This window comes from Lampetra fluviatilis, chromosome 5 (assembly GCF_964198595.1).
Source record: "Lampetra fluviatilis chromosome 5, kcLamFluv1.1, whole genome shotgun sequence".
NCBI lineage: Eukaryota > Metazoa > Chordata > Hyperoartia > Petromyzontiformes > Petromyzontidae > Lampetra > Lampetra fluviatilis.
The window spans coordinates 6,134,845-6,151,399 of record NC_136279.1 but is presented as its reverse complement, the minus strand read 5'-3'; the positions used below and the strand labels follow the sequence as shown (position 1 = coordinate 6,151,399).

The following is a 16,555-nucleotide window of genomic DNA, read 5'->3' as shown; positions in this document are numbered from 1 at the left end:
TCGCCAAAAGCCGCCGCGAGGATGACCCGAGTTCGCGTGATGGCTTATGCTCCTTGACGACATCAGCAAGGTGTTGTGGTTCATTTGTGGCAAGCGATTTGCGTGCAACGAGCGCGACCTATCAATGTATTCGTTTGGCGAACCAGAAGCCAATGCAGCTCAGCGAGCGCTGGACGGACACGGTCGGATCTTGCAGCAGTACCCCGTCACAACACGTGCCAAAGAATTTTGCACACGCTGCAGCTGTGATTATGGTTAGCACACCACAATCCAGTGGTCGCCAGTTTGATCTCTTGGTGTGGCACTTGAAACAACGCGCACGTTTCCTAAATCCAACCACCCCCCACCGCATCCTGCTTCTGTCCACCCAGCAGTATAAACAGTTGCACGAGCTCAACGATCGGTAGGTCGCACGTGCTGGGGCAACGTGTGCGTATTCCCACCTATTTGAAAGTATCTGACCAGCATGGAATAGTAAGTAAAATACCGCTTGGAGGCTCTGTAGAGTGCCCTCTGGTGAAAGCCCTTCCGCCAGCAGTGGCGTGAGCACGCAATTGCAGGGATGTACCTTTACCGTCACTTGTCCATGCAATTTCCAGCACTGTAACATCACAACAGAACTCCAGTTTGCCAGTTCACGTTGGTTAGAGTTACTGCTCTTCCAACTCCAATGCTACTAGACTCATCCGCAATGTTCCTCCGTCTTCAAATCACTGAACCAATTGTCTGACATGGCCTTAACATATGCAGGTGACCCCCTACAAACAAGAGCACGCAGCCTGAACACAAGTCTCTCACTATAAATTCGATCACAGCTTGACGCTTGAAAGACATGTCCCTCTTTAGCCATTTTGTTTACGACAACTGCAGCGCTAACCATGCGGCTTACAAGCGACGCGACACGGGGGCTTGCGGTAGAACAACCGTTCGAGGATCACGCTTGCCCGGTGTAATGTCAACGTAACGAATAATTCTCCCTTGGACGCCTGCAATGGTGACCGAAAACGACGAACGTGCGCCGCAGAGGCGGTTTTACGCCACACGGATGAGTCTCGTTGTAGACGCAGTGGTTACTGTAAGACGCGAGCCATAAGAATGTGAAATTTCCTGAGATAAGCATCGCCCGTAGGCTCGTTTGAACAGCGGCACGACTTTGACCATCGATCGAAGCACCGTTCTCCTGCCGCTAAAACCAAACGGTTCAATCCAAACGACGTTTTCCCTTCGGTGTAAACGGAGATGAGCATGGCCGCGTGGCCGTCTTGAGCGGGGAGTAACACTCTGGAATAACATAAACACACAATTGACAGTGGAGCAGAGCAGCAGCTGCCCGAGAGCGGAGCGGCACGAGCCGAGAGCGAGGCGGGTGCGCGCGTTACCTTGCTCGTGCCTCTTGATCTGGCGGATCTGGTTGACCGTCTCGCGCAGCACAGCGCACTTGTCGGGTTTCACGTTGAGGCTGTCGATGTCACTGATGTTGGCCGAGATCAGCTCGGCCAGCTCCTCGATGTACTTGTTCTCTTGTTCGCGCCATTGCCGCTCCGGCGTGCACTTCACACTGTGGCGGCACAGATCGCGGTGGATGGGGATGGGGAGGGAGGAAGGAGGGTGGGGTGGGTGAGTGGGAGAAACATGATGATATACACACACACACGTTTACACCCCTTCTTTACTGGCACATACGAGTCCAGCCAAGCACTGAGCCTGGTACGGGTGGTTTCCGGTTGACCACATGCCGTGCCAGAACCAAAACGTGCTACGCTGGCCTCACAAGATATCCGAGCCTGGCTCGGGGACACAGGCTCAAGGATGGGGACTAACGAAACGCTCACTGCGTGTGACATCGATCAGTACGCCGAGGACACAGCGTCACTGCGTCAACTACACGTGTCTCCATGCGTTCATTTGTGAATCCTGACCCGCGCCGACTGATTTGGCACGGTCCCGGCACGGCTTACACGTGCCAGTGGGGCGGTGGAGCGGGTGGGAAGAGGAATACAAGCAGGACGACAAGACGGTGGCAATGTCACACGATGCAGATGCTGAAGTACGGAGCCGCAAGCTCGCCACAATGAGTCTCGATACAGCTGTGTGGACGACATTGTATTTTATGAGTAATACACTCGATGGTGGGGTGCAGCTGTGGCACGCGGTGGTTAGCTGACGGAGCCAATCACGCAGGGGATATCCGAGCTGGTTTGAGGCAAGCCCCTTCACCAAGCCGCGCTGGCCAGTGTGGTGAAGTATGGTCAAAGTGAGCCTGTGACCAACACTGAGTGGGGGAAGCCTTTGTAGATGGGACAAAAACCGTTGTTAATTATTCTCCTTTGATTGGATGCTGGTGCCAAGCTAGAATGCTCAATTCACTCAGAAATGTGTGAATTCACATGCTGGCCAATTGTCCCTTCTAGTTTTATACACGATGCACCACTTTGTTGGAAGTCGCCAGCAGTTGACCTTTGGATAAACTGGCAAATTCTACCATCGTATTGCGGAATTCCCATCACTGGCTCAGGGTGGCCGCACACTGCTCCATACTTGTTTGTGCATGGAGACACTCGACTCGTTTTGTTTTGATGTGTTTTTCACATGATCGGCCAAACAAAAAGAACACTAAATAGTTTTCAGTATTAGCATCCGAGACCCGCTCCATTTACTGGCTGGCTAGAACAACCGCACGCGCACACACACAGAATCTCCTCCCATATATATTACATTAAATGACCATTAACATTTACAAATACAAATTACCGTACAGTCGGAATAAACACAACTGAAATTGAAATAGTTTCAGTAAAGTAAGAAATAATTTAATGCTAGCAAGTGGCCGCTTCTGCAAGGAATTTGTTTTCTTCTTTCCAACTGCAACCTTTCAACGACGAAAAAAAACAACACGAAAAAACACAGGCGCACGTGTTGTTTTTTTTCTTCTAATTTCTAATAAGAAACAGAAACCCTCCAGTTATCGTTGCCGCAATGTCTACCCGCTGCTGCCGCTGCTGGCTCCGTGTAAACGCAGTGCGGCAGAATGTGTGGGACGATGACTTTGCTAAATTCCTTGAATGTATTCAAATTTGTTCATTTTTATCAATGGCCACCCGTACCAACTAATGCAGACAACAAAAATGGCCTGTGATTAGCTGCAAATGAGAAAAAAAAACCCAGAGCAATCGACAACAAACAAATACTCGATCCATTCGTTGTTGTATCTGGGGAGGAAATCTGAAGCCGGTGTGTGTTCAGGCTACCTGGTGCGCAGCAGAGGGGAGTGCAACAAAACAAATTGCTGTATTGTACTTCTACGCTGCCGACTCTAGCGCTGCCCCCCGCCCCCCACTTTCACCGAGCAGCGCTGATCAGCGAAAGCGTGGCCAAATAACTCGGGCGACCCACACGGCATGGGGAAGGCCCTCATCCAGCAGTGGACTGACAAAATGGCTGCTGTGTGTGCACATACCTGGGCCCGATTGGCTCGGAGCCGGAGAGCTTGCGCTTGCGGGACTCGGCAGGGCCTGGCTCGGCCGCCCCCTCCCCGACACCGCTCATGATGCCTCGCTCACCTTCTGCGATCACAAAGACACAGACAGATCCCCCCCCCCCCATGTAACCATTGATAAGGACTTTTGGGGCGCGTGCTTTTCGTGAGCACACACGGACGCAAGCAAGGTGCTGAAGGCGGTGGTTGTACGGCCAGCGCGGAAGCCATCCGCCTTTGTCTCCCCCGGTGCCAATGCCATGACGGTGAAATATTTATTACCAAGTCAACCCAAAAGGAGGCCGATTGCCAGTTCTAATATTGCTCTCGCCACTGAAGTCAGCCGTAATGAGGAATCAAACTCAGATGGCAGCGTTGGTAGCGCAGTGCAACACGCACTCTCGTACCACACGTACACAAAAGCACCGTTAAGGTTAAACACTTTTACTTATAGCCGCTTATGTGCAAGATTATACTTGCAAGACCAGGAGTCCAGAATACTGTAGCAATTTTTTTAAAAGTTGTGCCTGATCACAATCCCCTCCTCATAAGCCCTCAACAATGTACACGTGCCTCCCCCTTCGTTACTCAGCAACTTGCAATGCGGTCGCACACCTCCGATTTGCATGGCTGGCTACGTACGGTGCGAAAGAAGTTTAACATACACATATGTTTTATGAATCCGAACTTCACCTCAATGTACCATTCTATGAATCAAGATTCGTATTATCCATTCACAGTCGTGTGATTCGTACACAAAACATTTCCCGCGTATTTTCTCGGAGATCAAAATGTCAACGAGTTTTCACCGAGTCCACGAAGGCCCGCTTGCACAGGACGCGAGGAAGAAGGCGGTAGCGGTCACCTTGGCTGCCTCTTATCTCGGTCCAGTTAGACACAGAGCCAAGCAAACTATTATTAAATCTGAGGATAGCCATGCAACGGGAGTTACCGACCATCATAATAATTATCGACCTTAAAGGATGCATTTAGCAATCAGAGATACCTATTGAAACGTTGCATTCGTCTGCGTTGTATGCAGAACGTGCAAAAAGCGAGTGAACTCTGACATGTCAAACCTACGCAAGCTACTCAGAATCATCACCTTCAGTCATGATCTATAGTCTATACACTGCTGGATGAAGACTTTCCCAAGCCATCACCGTCTCGCATTGATTTACAAGGCAAGAATCTAACAGGCACCTGCGTACGAGATTATTTAATGGCTTTATCTTTGCGGTCTGTTCTCTCACCTTGGCTGCAACTCCATCGATAGTCTCCATTGTACAACAGAATCAGAATCTTCTTCTTGGTTCTTTCGATAAAGTCACGTAGAAAGAACCAAGAAGATGAATCCCTGCAGTCACGAAAGCTTTAAATCGAAATAGAATCAGAATCTATTTAAACTGGAGGAATCCGATGAGCTACGAAGCTTTCACAGATGTCCAACCCATTTAAAGAGAATACAAAAATATACCCATACACAGCAAGATACGAATGCTACCTCTACATTTCCATAATAACCCTCATCAACCATGTATGATGGCTTGTATTCATTCCAGCACTACTAATCACCACTTTGTGGTCTATTGTTTGCAAACAGCACTGTGGCTAATTGAGAATAAATGAGGGCTTGTCGCTTCTTATTGATAAAACTCATCTGTTCAAGGCCCAAACAATGCAAGGATGATGTTTGCTACTGAATACTGCATCCTGAATGGCAGATATTGTGGTCTGGCAAACTTCGTGGCAAAGTGCATATTAGTCTCGACTGATGAATATTATTATAATAGTATTATATATTTCTTAATTGCTATTCTCGCAAAATAACATTTGATCCGTCGGTGTCATGGCATGAGACAGAAGTATCCTTTTGATTCTCTAGCAGAGCAGCGCAACACTTTGTGTTAGACAATGGTCCATGTAAGCAGATATCAGAGCTCTGCAAATGGCTCTGCATACACAAGTGAGGTTCGTTGCATGATTCTTTATCTCAGAGCTGTAACAGAACCAAATTTCATGCAATGTTATCTTGGCAGAGTCATCGGTGACCAGGTTGAGACCATTATAACTCGCCACGCTTGAGGAACCAGGCAGCAGCCTGGATTCAAACCTCGCATCTCAGCAGTTACCAGCTCATTCCTCTGACCCCTGGATTCAAACCTAGCATCTCAGCAGTTACCAGCTCAGCCCTCTGACCCCTGGATTCAAACACAGCATCTCAGCAGTTACCAGCTCAGCCCTCTCACTGCTGGATTCAAACCGAACATCTCAGCAGTTTCCAGTTCAGCCCTCTGACCTCTGAGCCACCTGGCCACCTCTCGTCCGAACATTACAATTGAGACCTTATTGCCATATAAATCTTTAGGCCAAACACCGTTTAAATTCATATTATTGTTTGCTAGAGAATGCACGAGCAGTAAGTCAGAATGCGCAAAGTTCATCCGGCATCACATCCCGTGGCAATCTGAGCACAGCCAAACTGCTCTTCTCTTGGAAGCTCGGCTGGAAAAACGGACTGCGCTATCTTCCTCAACTTGTCCCCACCTCGTGCACAAACTCGGCGACACTGCAATCGACGCCTCCGTCGAGGGGCGACCTCGACGAGCTGCAGCCGCTGGCTCGAGGGCGAGGCCCCGCCGCCGCGAGGTTCACAGCAGCAGCGGTCCGAATGCTTCGCCACGTTCACAGCCGCACACCACGTCAAACCCGCAGTCGCACACAACTCGAAGCAACGATATGGACGTAACTTGCATCGATGTGTTTTAGTCCTCGGTTGAACATGCCAGGTACAGCAGTGTTCTTTGCAGGTAGACGTAGAGAATGTAAGCATTGCAACAGAGTGCGAGGAAACGCCAACTTTCAGTGCCGTACGTAATTGTCGTGAGTAATTGCACGAATCAAAAACACACATCACCGCCGCTGTCATTAACTTGTCAGACAATGTGTTCCATATCCAGCTACGGTTTGGGTAATGGCCCTACTTCACAGCAGCAGGGAAGTGTAGGTGTGCATTCACCCATTGTTTAGCATCCAAATGCATTACGTATATGTATGCCTGCAATGGTGTGCTGCTTGATTCTAATACAAATGAGAGCTTTACCACACACGTATATAATTCAAAAATTTAGTGCCTTTGGTAGTGCCCTATGAAAGACATGTAAATCATATTCCAGTCCTGCCAGCTGCAGGAACATGGCCAGCTCAACCGTACAAATCAAAATGTGAACGATCTGAATTTCATACCTCCCAGTTAACACATGAAATACAGGACCCCCTCCTCCTGTGTTCTCTGGCATGGAGAGGACATCGATGGCAGAGTTATAAGAAATCAAATCACGTGCTTAAAATCCAGAATCATGCGTAAAAATGTGGCGTGGGAGTTGTAGCGTAGTTATTCAACGTCAACATCCCAGAAGGTGGCATTCTAGCAAAAGGATTCCACAGTTCACTGCCAACAATTCGACATCACCGCTACCACCAACAACCCGAGCCCCCAAACTGATCTTACTAATTATCATTTACTACTATAATGAGCCAAGAATGTCTGTGTGTCCCACGCGTGACGACACTCCACGTCGGCCAGCCCCCCTCATTAATAATCATGAGCAGGTAAAGTCCTCCAAATGGACACCCCTCCATTAATAATAATTAGCGGGTGACGTCACTCCACATGGGGGAGCCTCTTCCCCCCTCCTCAGCGTCAACTTACACACCCTCACGACAAAGGCAGAACCCTCACGTCACGCGATCTCCGTAATGCTATTGAGATGTAGAAGTAAAAAGAGCGTCGTGATGAACAAGGGATTATAACCTTTTAATTAAATAAGTCTGTGTCACCGCGGCCTTACAAATTGCACACGAATTGATACAATGAATATCACGTCGCGGTCTGCTTTTCGGTTGCAAGTTTCAGATTTACTACTGCAATACACCCGTCCTTGGACGGGCAAAAGGCTAGTTCTAATATAGCACTATAACTGTACGACTGAGAACAGCACACGGTAAACATTAATGTGAGCAACATCTCTTTTATTGCATTAATTTCCTTAGTAAATTCCACCATTACCAACCAGCTTGTGCCAGACACCTGTAAATAAAATAAATAACGTGTCTTTATTATCCAGGTAGTTTAACACGAAGCAGGTTTCCTCAAGTTCGTAGCATTTGTAACCTGATAAAAATTAATTGTTACATCTGTGACTGTCTGAATGCCGCAGTTCATTGGATGATTGTTTTGATTCGAAAGAAAGAGGCTTATACGGGTCATCTATAAATGTATAATTGACGCATTATTAAATAATTATAATCTGACAGCAATTTCATCTACGTAGTTAAAATGTTCATAACATATTTCGCATGTGCTTATGTTTTTTTTATCGAACAACCCGGGCGATCTTCAAGATCACACTGCAGTAATATTCAAAATGAACGCAGCCGAGATGCTGACAAAACACACAGCACTCTCTCGACTCTCAATGCGGCCCGCTTCGCCAACGCCATGGGGTGTGCACGCCGAGGTTAAGCGATGAAAAACTTGTTCGCTAAAATCTTCATGCAACCAAGTGCATGTGGAAATATATATACAGTTGTATTGACCTCACTGCAACTGCTAAGTATCATCCTTTAATAATGCACGATACCTTTATAGACTGGCTGCTTTCTGAATGACACGACGGGGTCACTGTGAATGGATGTGTGCACATACTGTGCCTATCAAACATCGATGCACATTTCCAGCACTTAACGGCCATCGATAAAGGTGCTGACTTTTTTTTTATCAGAGTCTCCACGATTAAAACGGACGAGGAAATGGATGACGCATCACCTAAAGTTTCCCCCCCTACAAAAGACCAAATCACCCGGCGAGTCCGTTGAGTGCGAGGTGCCCGAGTGTGCGAAATGCGAGGAACGTGTCGGCCATTCGCAGTCCCGAGATCGCTCAGTGGTTCCAGAAGGACGTGAACAATGATAATAATCACATTTTTTTAATATTGCGTGCATAACGTCACAAAACATCGCGACAGCCCAGCTTTTTTTAATATATATCCTCAGGGACCCCCCGTGACTATTTTCGTTTATCAAAGAATGCTCAAAGTCAAGGCAATCCACTCGCTGTCAGGCAAACGCCTCAAACCATCACGTGAATTTAGGTGAATACTGGATATGGGAAGGTCAGCGAATGAAGGTGGAGAGACCGAGCTATGAATATCTCATGAACATATTGGAAATCTATCACCGGGAATATTTCTAGACTTGCCGAAAGTACCTCCTTGGCAGCTTTTCTGAGTCCAGTTTAACAAGCCACTGGCCATCTTGAGCGTGATTCCCTAAAAAAAAGCGTTTACCTTTACTGCGGTCTAAAGAAAAAAAAGACAGAAAAAGGCAAAGGTGCAGCCCTGAATTTTTTTGCGAATGCCCCAACAGGCAGAAAGGCCTCCACTAGAAGGAGCTCTAGAGAGCCACTCCGGAGTGTATTTTTTGGCCTACGAGACTCGGCGTACCTAACACTTCACCTCGGCACATGCAACCTTCGATCGACTAACTGTGGTGTAGCCATGTATAGACTGTTGGGTGAACATAGCAAAGTAGATTCAAGAAACTTGCCCAATGTTTAACAGCTGCCACGCCGATAGATCGAACCGGTAATCTCCGGATTGTATGTCCACTGTGCTAGCCATTACACCGCGCAGCGTCCCCATGAAGTAAACTGCCCTCGAAAGAATGTCACACGCAGCAATCTCACATGCTCAATCAAAGGGGGCTTTTAGCAATTTACTACACACCTCACACCAGGGACAATGCTTAAAAAAAAAACAAAATGAACACAAACTCTATTTGGAAAAGACTTGTATATACGTTTCTGTACGAGAAAAAACCATTAGCACTGTACTTACAGACAATATGATCGTGGTTTCTCCCTCAATTAAGTTAAATAGAAACGTTTGTCCGTTTTTTTATGTCTTTTCCCCCCAGTTTATATGCCAATTGTGCCATTAGTATCGCGTTACGCGATGAAGAATTCATCCGGATCTCTCACAGAGCAGTGCAGTCTGTTTACTGCCCAGTGCTAATGGTGGTAATTCCACATTTCTATGGTAAGGGGGGGGGGAGTCTTCCCACAGGACAAGCGTTCTTGAACTTCCAACAAAGCAGTACTTGTTTTATCACCCCGACCCCCGATGGGGAGTTGAATCCTTGTGACCTTACATTCGCGAGCTGCGACGATATTGCACTTATTACAATCAAAACATTTATATTCTTTGGGTCTTTCGGTAAAGTCACGTATACAATTCTTTTTACAAAAAACTACGACGTTTCGATCGCAGCACAAGCAATCGTGTTGCGATCAAAACGTCGTAGTTTTTTGTTATTTTTTTTGTTCTACGTGACTTTACCGAAAGACCCAAAGAATATGAATTCCTGCAGTCACGAAAGCTTTAAGTCGAGATCAAAACATTTTGTTGCCCATTGTGAAACCAGTAATGGAAGATATCTATTTTTTTTAAGCTGTATATTTTTCTTAAGGGTAATAATATCTACAACACGGCTCACCTGGAGAGGGCAGAACAGTAAACCATCTCTAATCTAAATGCCAGCAATAAAAAAAATAAACACTTAATGGCTCTGGGTTCCCCCCCCCCCAAACTGCCCACTGCCAAGACACAGCCCAAACACTGAACATGCCTTGACTTGCCTCAAAAGCCTCCTAAAGCCACGAAAGTGGGCCGAGCCAATATAACCACCGGGCGGGCGGAGGGTGTAATCATCTCCGCAACTCTTGAAGAAAGTGTACCATCAAAGCAAAAAATATATAATAACCTCTCCATGAACGCAACGTCAAAAATAACAGTCGGTGTGACAAGACACCGGGCTGAATATTTCTAAAACGCGGTAAAGCGTTTTTGAATATCGAGACGCGACAAACTGGGGAGGGCCCGGTGGTGGAGCAGTGTTGTAACGGGCGCTCTGCACACTGAACTCAGCACCGTGGAAAAGCCATCCCAAGTAATACCGATCAAGAGAGACGGACAAATGAAGATTGTTCAGGATGGAGAGGCATAGGGGCGACGGGGCCTGGCATAAGAGACAGCAGACGAAGTGAACCAAAGATTAGAAAATAACAACAGAGGCGTGCAAACGTACAAAAAAAAATTTGAACTATTTATCAACCGTTTCACTTTTACTATAGAAGTTCAAGGAAAGATCGCATTACGTAAATTGGCCACGAAAGCCAAGTTACAGAAACCGAAGGCTTGCTGCCCCAGAAGGCACGCCACTGACATCTCACCACTCCCTCTGCACAACTCACAACGTGGCCCAGATCTTCTGACAGCACTTGCCCCAGCACTCTGTTAAAGTTTACACGGGGGAGGGAGGGGGGCTCTTTGTATTTGGTGCTCGCTCACAGCACTTGTCCCAGCAGTCTCCGTGGCTGCTACACGACAGAGATTAATTGTGAGTGTCGTGGCATCCAGAGTTCGATTCAAGCTCATGGTCATCAACGCCAGTGACGATTTATTCGAATCGGTCATGGGCCTTCCCTCGGTCGACTAAGCCTCTAACGTCTACATGGTGCGGTGTGTAAAGACATCAGCATTGGGGGGAGACAAAGGCGGACGAGCGTGGTGCTTAGGGCTGGTCACCCACCCCACCGTCCGTCCGTCGTGTGCCGCGTGCTAACCTTAAAAATGGGTGCTCACGAACGGCACTTGCCCTAAACATGTCTTAAGGCTGTATGGGGGATCTTTGTCTTGTAGTGTTGAGTGTGTGTGTGGGGGGTAGCAGTTAGCGCAACAAACCCGGCGACGAGAGTTCGATTCCCGTGTGCCGTGCCGGCATTCATGTGCTGATGCTGCTGACAGCACTTGCCCCAGTTTGACGAGGCTATATGGGCGGGCGGGAGGGGGGGACAGTCGTCTTTGTGGCATGGCTGTCAACCCCTTATCAGTGCCTACCGTATTACAGACCAATTCAGACTCTTATTGATCACCCAAGTGCCCCTTATGAATCTCAACGTTCATCCGACAAAGTCCCATCACAAGGGGGAGAAACACAAACAAATAAGACAATCACATCTTCATGTTTTGCCCGTTCTGAAACGGCTGTACGCCGTATGGGCCTGCAAACTCGATTTCCCTTGCACGAGAATACGGAGTTAACCCGTGTGGGGGTCCACAGCGATGTTGCTGGTGGTGATGGTGATGGGCAGCCCTCCCCAGGGCTTCAACTCACACAGCAGACAGGACGGAGCGGCATCTCAACACGTGCCCGCATGGTGTCGTTGTTGTTGTTGTTCAAACACCCCCCCCTACTCCTCCTCAACGCAATAACAACAACAATATCATAAACACCGAGCCACAATTCTAGATTTGAAGCTTTCGTGCCTGCAAGGATTCGTACTCTTCGGTTTTTTCGGTAAAGTCACGTCGGTAAAAATAAAAATAAATACAAATGAAAAGAATAGAAATAATAATAAATAATAAAATAACAAATCACGACGTTTCGGAGGCAACACCGAACCACAACCCATCCCCGTCAACAAGGAGGAGGAGGAGCAGGGCCACCACCACGACCACCACCACCACCACGACCACCACCACCACCACCACGACCACCACCACCACGACCACCACCACCACGACCACCACCACCACCACGACCACCAACACGACCACCACCACCACGACCACCACCACCACCACGACCACCACGACCACCACCACCACCACGACCACCACCACCACGACCACCACCACCACCACGACCACCACCACCACGACCACCACCCCACACTCAGCAGCCTCCAAGTGACCGTGGGTGTCCCTGGCGTTGTGCACTGCACCACCACCCAGTGGGCACGGAGATTCATCGGCGTCTCTCGCTTACACAGCCCAAAGGGGCTCCCCGTGTCGTTGTTTTATTTTGTTTTAATATATCTATGTTATGTCATAGCAGTCTTGAAACCAGCACGATGTTACTGTTTGCAAAGGAAGTCGGCTTTTCTCCACGCGTTTGGCATCAGACCGCACGCGCGCAACTTTTTATAATTCTCTCTCTCTCTCGTCTCTTCTCTCTTCATCGACCGACTTTGGCAACGAGACAATAAACAACAACGACAATGCACATCCATAATCCCAGCTCAACCCCCTTATCATTGCCCCCTATAATCACGGAACAATTCAGACCCCAATAACTGGCCACCCCGTGCCTCCTATAACATCTCGACGTTCACTTCAAGTTTCAAGTTCATGTATTAGGTAGAGCCCTGTGAGCCATTCGGCTCTTGAATCGGGTGCAACCGCAACAAACAAAAAACAAAAACATGAAAACATCTTAAAGTGACTCTGTGACCAAGTGCAAACAGAAAATCCAAGAAAAGATAGCAAAATATTGCAGACAAAACACCGCACACCATCCCTACCAAGTCCCCGTCACAAGGGAGAATCGCAAAACAAATAGACAACAACATTTGTGTTGATCACATATCGAAACCGTCTGACCTCAAAGCTCAGTTTCCCTGCACAAGAACACGGGGCAGAGACCGCGCGTGGGCTGACAGCTGTGCACATCCATCACGGAACGCGACTTCAAGTTCGATAAAACAACAACTTCTTGGTTCTTTCGGTAAAGTCACGTAGAAGGGAAAGAACCAAGAAGATGAATCCCTGCAGTCACGAAAGCTTTAAATCGAAACAACAACACCAACATCATCATCGTCCGTACCCGACACAGAAACCTTCCCCCCTCTCCTCCATGCCATGATGCCAGTGACGACATAAGAGGGGGGGGGGGCTGACTACGTCACAAAGGCCCCCCACTACCAAACGGCAGTCGTCTCTTTAAACACGAGAGAGAAAGGTGATGGTGGTGATGCAAGAGAGAGATGGAGGAGGCTTCTCCAAAGAATGAGTTCCACTATTGCTTGTGGCAGGCAGGCAAGTAAGTAACTAAGTAACTAACTAAGTAACTAAGTAAGTAACTAAGTAAGCAAGTAAGCAAGCAGGCAAGCGGCTTGTCACACGCATCTCGTGGCATTGGTCCAGCAGCTGGCAGCTCCAGCCCGATGAAGAAGAAGGGTGGTGGGTGGGTGCACGACACACACCCCACCACCACGCCGCTGTGGTGTTACTATTCAACTTCCTGCATTACCTTCGCTGGGTGGCGAACGCAGAGTCGGTGGCGGTCGGCGGGTGGCCGGCCTGCTGCTACAGCAGCAGCTACAGCAGCATCAGCAGTAACAGCTGCTGCAGCTACATCAGCAGCAGCAACAGCAGCTGTAGCAGCTACAGCAGCAGCAGCAGCTACAGTAACAGCAGCAGCTACAGTAACAGCTGCAGCTACAGTAACAGCTGCAGCTACAGCAGCAGCTGTAACAGCAGCAGCATGGACACCGCTAAGGAGCCGCTGCACGCCAGCAGATTGCTGCCCCTCGCCGTCCGCGAGCGACGAGCGATGCCATTTGGTGTGGGGGGGTGTGGGGGGGGGGTTGGTGGGGGGGGTGTGGGGGGTGGTGTGGGGATGGTGTGGGGGGGGGTTGGTGGGGGGGGGTGTGGGGTTGTAGGGGGTGGTGTGGGGATGGTGTGGGGATGGTGTGGGGTGGGAGGTGGTGGGGGGTGGTGTGTGTGGGGGGTGGCGTTGTTGTGTGTGGTGTCGTGGGGGGGGTGGTGTGTGTGGGGGGGTGTTGTGTGTGGGGGGGGGGTGTTGTGGGGGGTGGTGTGGTGGGGGTGGTGTGTGGGGGGGGTGTTGTGTGTGGGGGGGTGTTGTGTGTGGGGGGGGTGTTGTGGGGGGTGGTGTGGTGGGGGTGGTGTGTGGGGGGGGGTGTTGTGTGTGGGGGGGTGGTGTGTGGGGGGTGATGTTGTTATGTGTGGTGTTGTGTGTGGAGGGTGATGTTGTGGGTGGCTGCCGTGGCGTAGACAGCAGTGAGTGGTGGTGGTGGTGGAGGGACGAGGGTCGCGCTGGAGATGTTGATGCCCGCACGCCGCTTTGGGGCAAAAAAAAATTGCGAAAGTCTCCCGACTGTAACGCGAGGAGTGACGAGGAAGTTGCGTGGGGCACGGGCCCCGGCCGGGGAGAGTTGCAAGTGGTGGTGGTGGAGGGCTGGTGGGGGGGTTGGGCATGGCGGGATTGATTTGTACAGTATCCACAGCTCGCTTCACAAAACCTCCCCCCCCTCCTCTCTCTCTCTCCTCTCTCTCTCTCTCTCTCTCCCTCCTTCCCCTCGCTATCCAAAGCAGCAGCAGTAGCTTCAACAGCAGCAGCAGTTGAAGCTGTGTTTGCAGCAGGAGTTCCAGCAGCAGCATTCGTAGCAGCAGTTAAAGCAGCAGTTGTATTAGCATCAATTGCAGCAGCATCAATTGCAGCAACAGTTGCAGCAAGCAGTTGCAGCCAGCAGTTGTAGGAACATAAATTGCAGCAGCAGCAGCAGTAGTTAAAGCAGCAGTTGTATTAGCATCAATTGCAGCAGCAGTTAAAGCAGCAATTGTAGGAACATCAATTGCAGCAGCAGTTGCAGCAAGCAGTTGTATTAGCATCAATTGCAGCAGTTGCACCAGCAGTTAAAGCAGCAGTTGTAGGAACATCAATTGCAGCAGCAGTAGTTGCAGCAGTTGTAGTTGCAGCAGTAGCAGCAACAGCGTCCATCAGCATTCGTTTGAGGTTACATTTCCCTCTCGTTGTTCAGGACCATTCCCAGGCGACGTTAGACACACAACGTGATATATCCAGCTTCAACCTGAACTAATTCAATACACATATTAGGTAGTGGATTTTTTTTAAACAAAAATAATGCTGTTACATGTTGAGCGAGATGCCTTCCGACCCATATTTAAGTCTCTAAAACTGATGGGTTTTTTTCTCTCTTAAAGGTTAATTTAAAACAGAAATGAATATGCAAAGGCAAAAATGTTAAGGGTCAATTAATGGGGTGAGTGCACAGCCAATAATATATTGGAAGTCACACTGCCATAAAGTATTGTTTTTTTTTACCGTTCTGCAACGAGCTGGCCAATTAAAACATATTGAACTGCATCGTGTGTGTTTTAAATCATTTATCAAACTGAACACTGCAAGAGCACACGTACGCGCAAGAGATGTCACACATTGCATTCGGACAATAGACGGGACAAGTTCAGCACATCATCCATCTGCGGTTGATAAAAGAGTGTACCACTTTGTGGAGTCGATTACAGAGAAACCAGCCCCCACTTTTTTCATAGTGCAACATCCAGCGTCATGGACGATAGAACAGCGGTCGTATATTTCACAGTACCGTGGAAAAGTGGTCTGCGTTTATACACAGACACACAAATCCGGGGGGGAGGGAATAAAATGCGAAAATCCAACAGGGGGAACTCACAAAGCTTGAAATCTCACGCTTTATCCAGTTCCCTGCATAACCGGTCAGGCAGGCCCTGCTATTGCTGATGCTGCTGCTGCTGCTATTGCTGCTGAATTCTTTATCAACATTCTGCATGTCCACTGACAAGACACCCTCCAATCCTACTCACAATGCGGCACTTTATTGCAAACCGTATGATTATTTTTTCCCCCAGAATTTATTTTACATTTTAAACTCCACGGTTGCAAGGAGGGTCTCGTGAAAATGTTTCTTTTTTTCAAACCCACGTCCACACATGTTTCCCGTTGCTGCTGGCAGTCGCATCACAAATGTTGCAACGCGGATTTAGGCGACATCCACTTCGACGGCGTATTTTGAGGAACCCATCAGCTCGCTTCTCAAACCCTGCTGACTTTTTTTCATGAAATGTAGGAAATTGAAAAAGCTAAAATTGCGTTGCGTATTATTTAAGCGCTGCATTATGTAACCGTATCCGCCCAATCGTCAATCCAAGAGTTTCCATGTGGGCCACTCACCGCGCCATGCGGGTTTTGTGCGAGGCTTATTTGACCATACTTCACTCACCAGAGGTGGGACAAAGTCATTGTTATGCAAGTCCAAGTCGAGTCGCAAGTCATCAAATTCATGACTCGAGTCTGACTCGAGTCCAAGTCACATGACTCGAGTCCACATCTCATAGGTGGGACAAAGTCATTGTTATGCAAGTCCAAGTCGAGTCG

At 48.6% G+C, this 16,555-nt stretch overlaps 1 protein-coding gene across 7 annotated transcripts in view; it reads right to left on the bottom strand.

The window, feature by feature from the left end:
• LOC144932467 (nuclear receptor coactivator 3-like) overlaps positions 1-16,555 on the bottom strand; it is a 170,548-nt gene that overhangs the window by 53,437 nt on the left and 100,556 nt on the right. For all 7 annotated transcript variants that reach the window (XM_078856562.1, XM_078856564.1, XM_078856557.1 and 4 more), the window contains 2 exons: positions 3,458-3,563; positions 1,380-1,558 (listed from right to left, as the gene is read on the bottom strand). In XM_078856562.1, coding sequence (XP_078712688.1) covers positions 1,380-1,558; positions 3,458-3,546 — 268 coding nt within the window. In that variant the 5' untranslated portion in view covers positions 3,547-3,563. The remainder of the gene's footprint in view (positions 1-1,379; positions 1,559-3,457; positions 3,564-16,555) is intronic.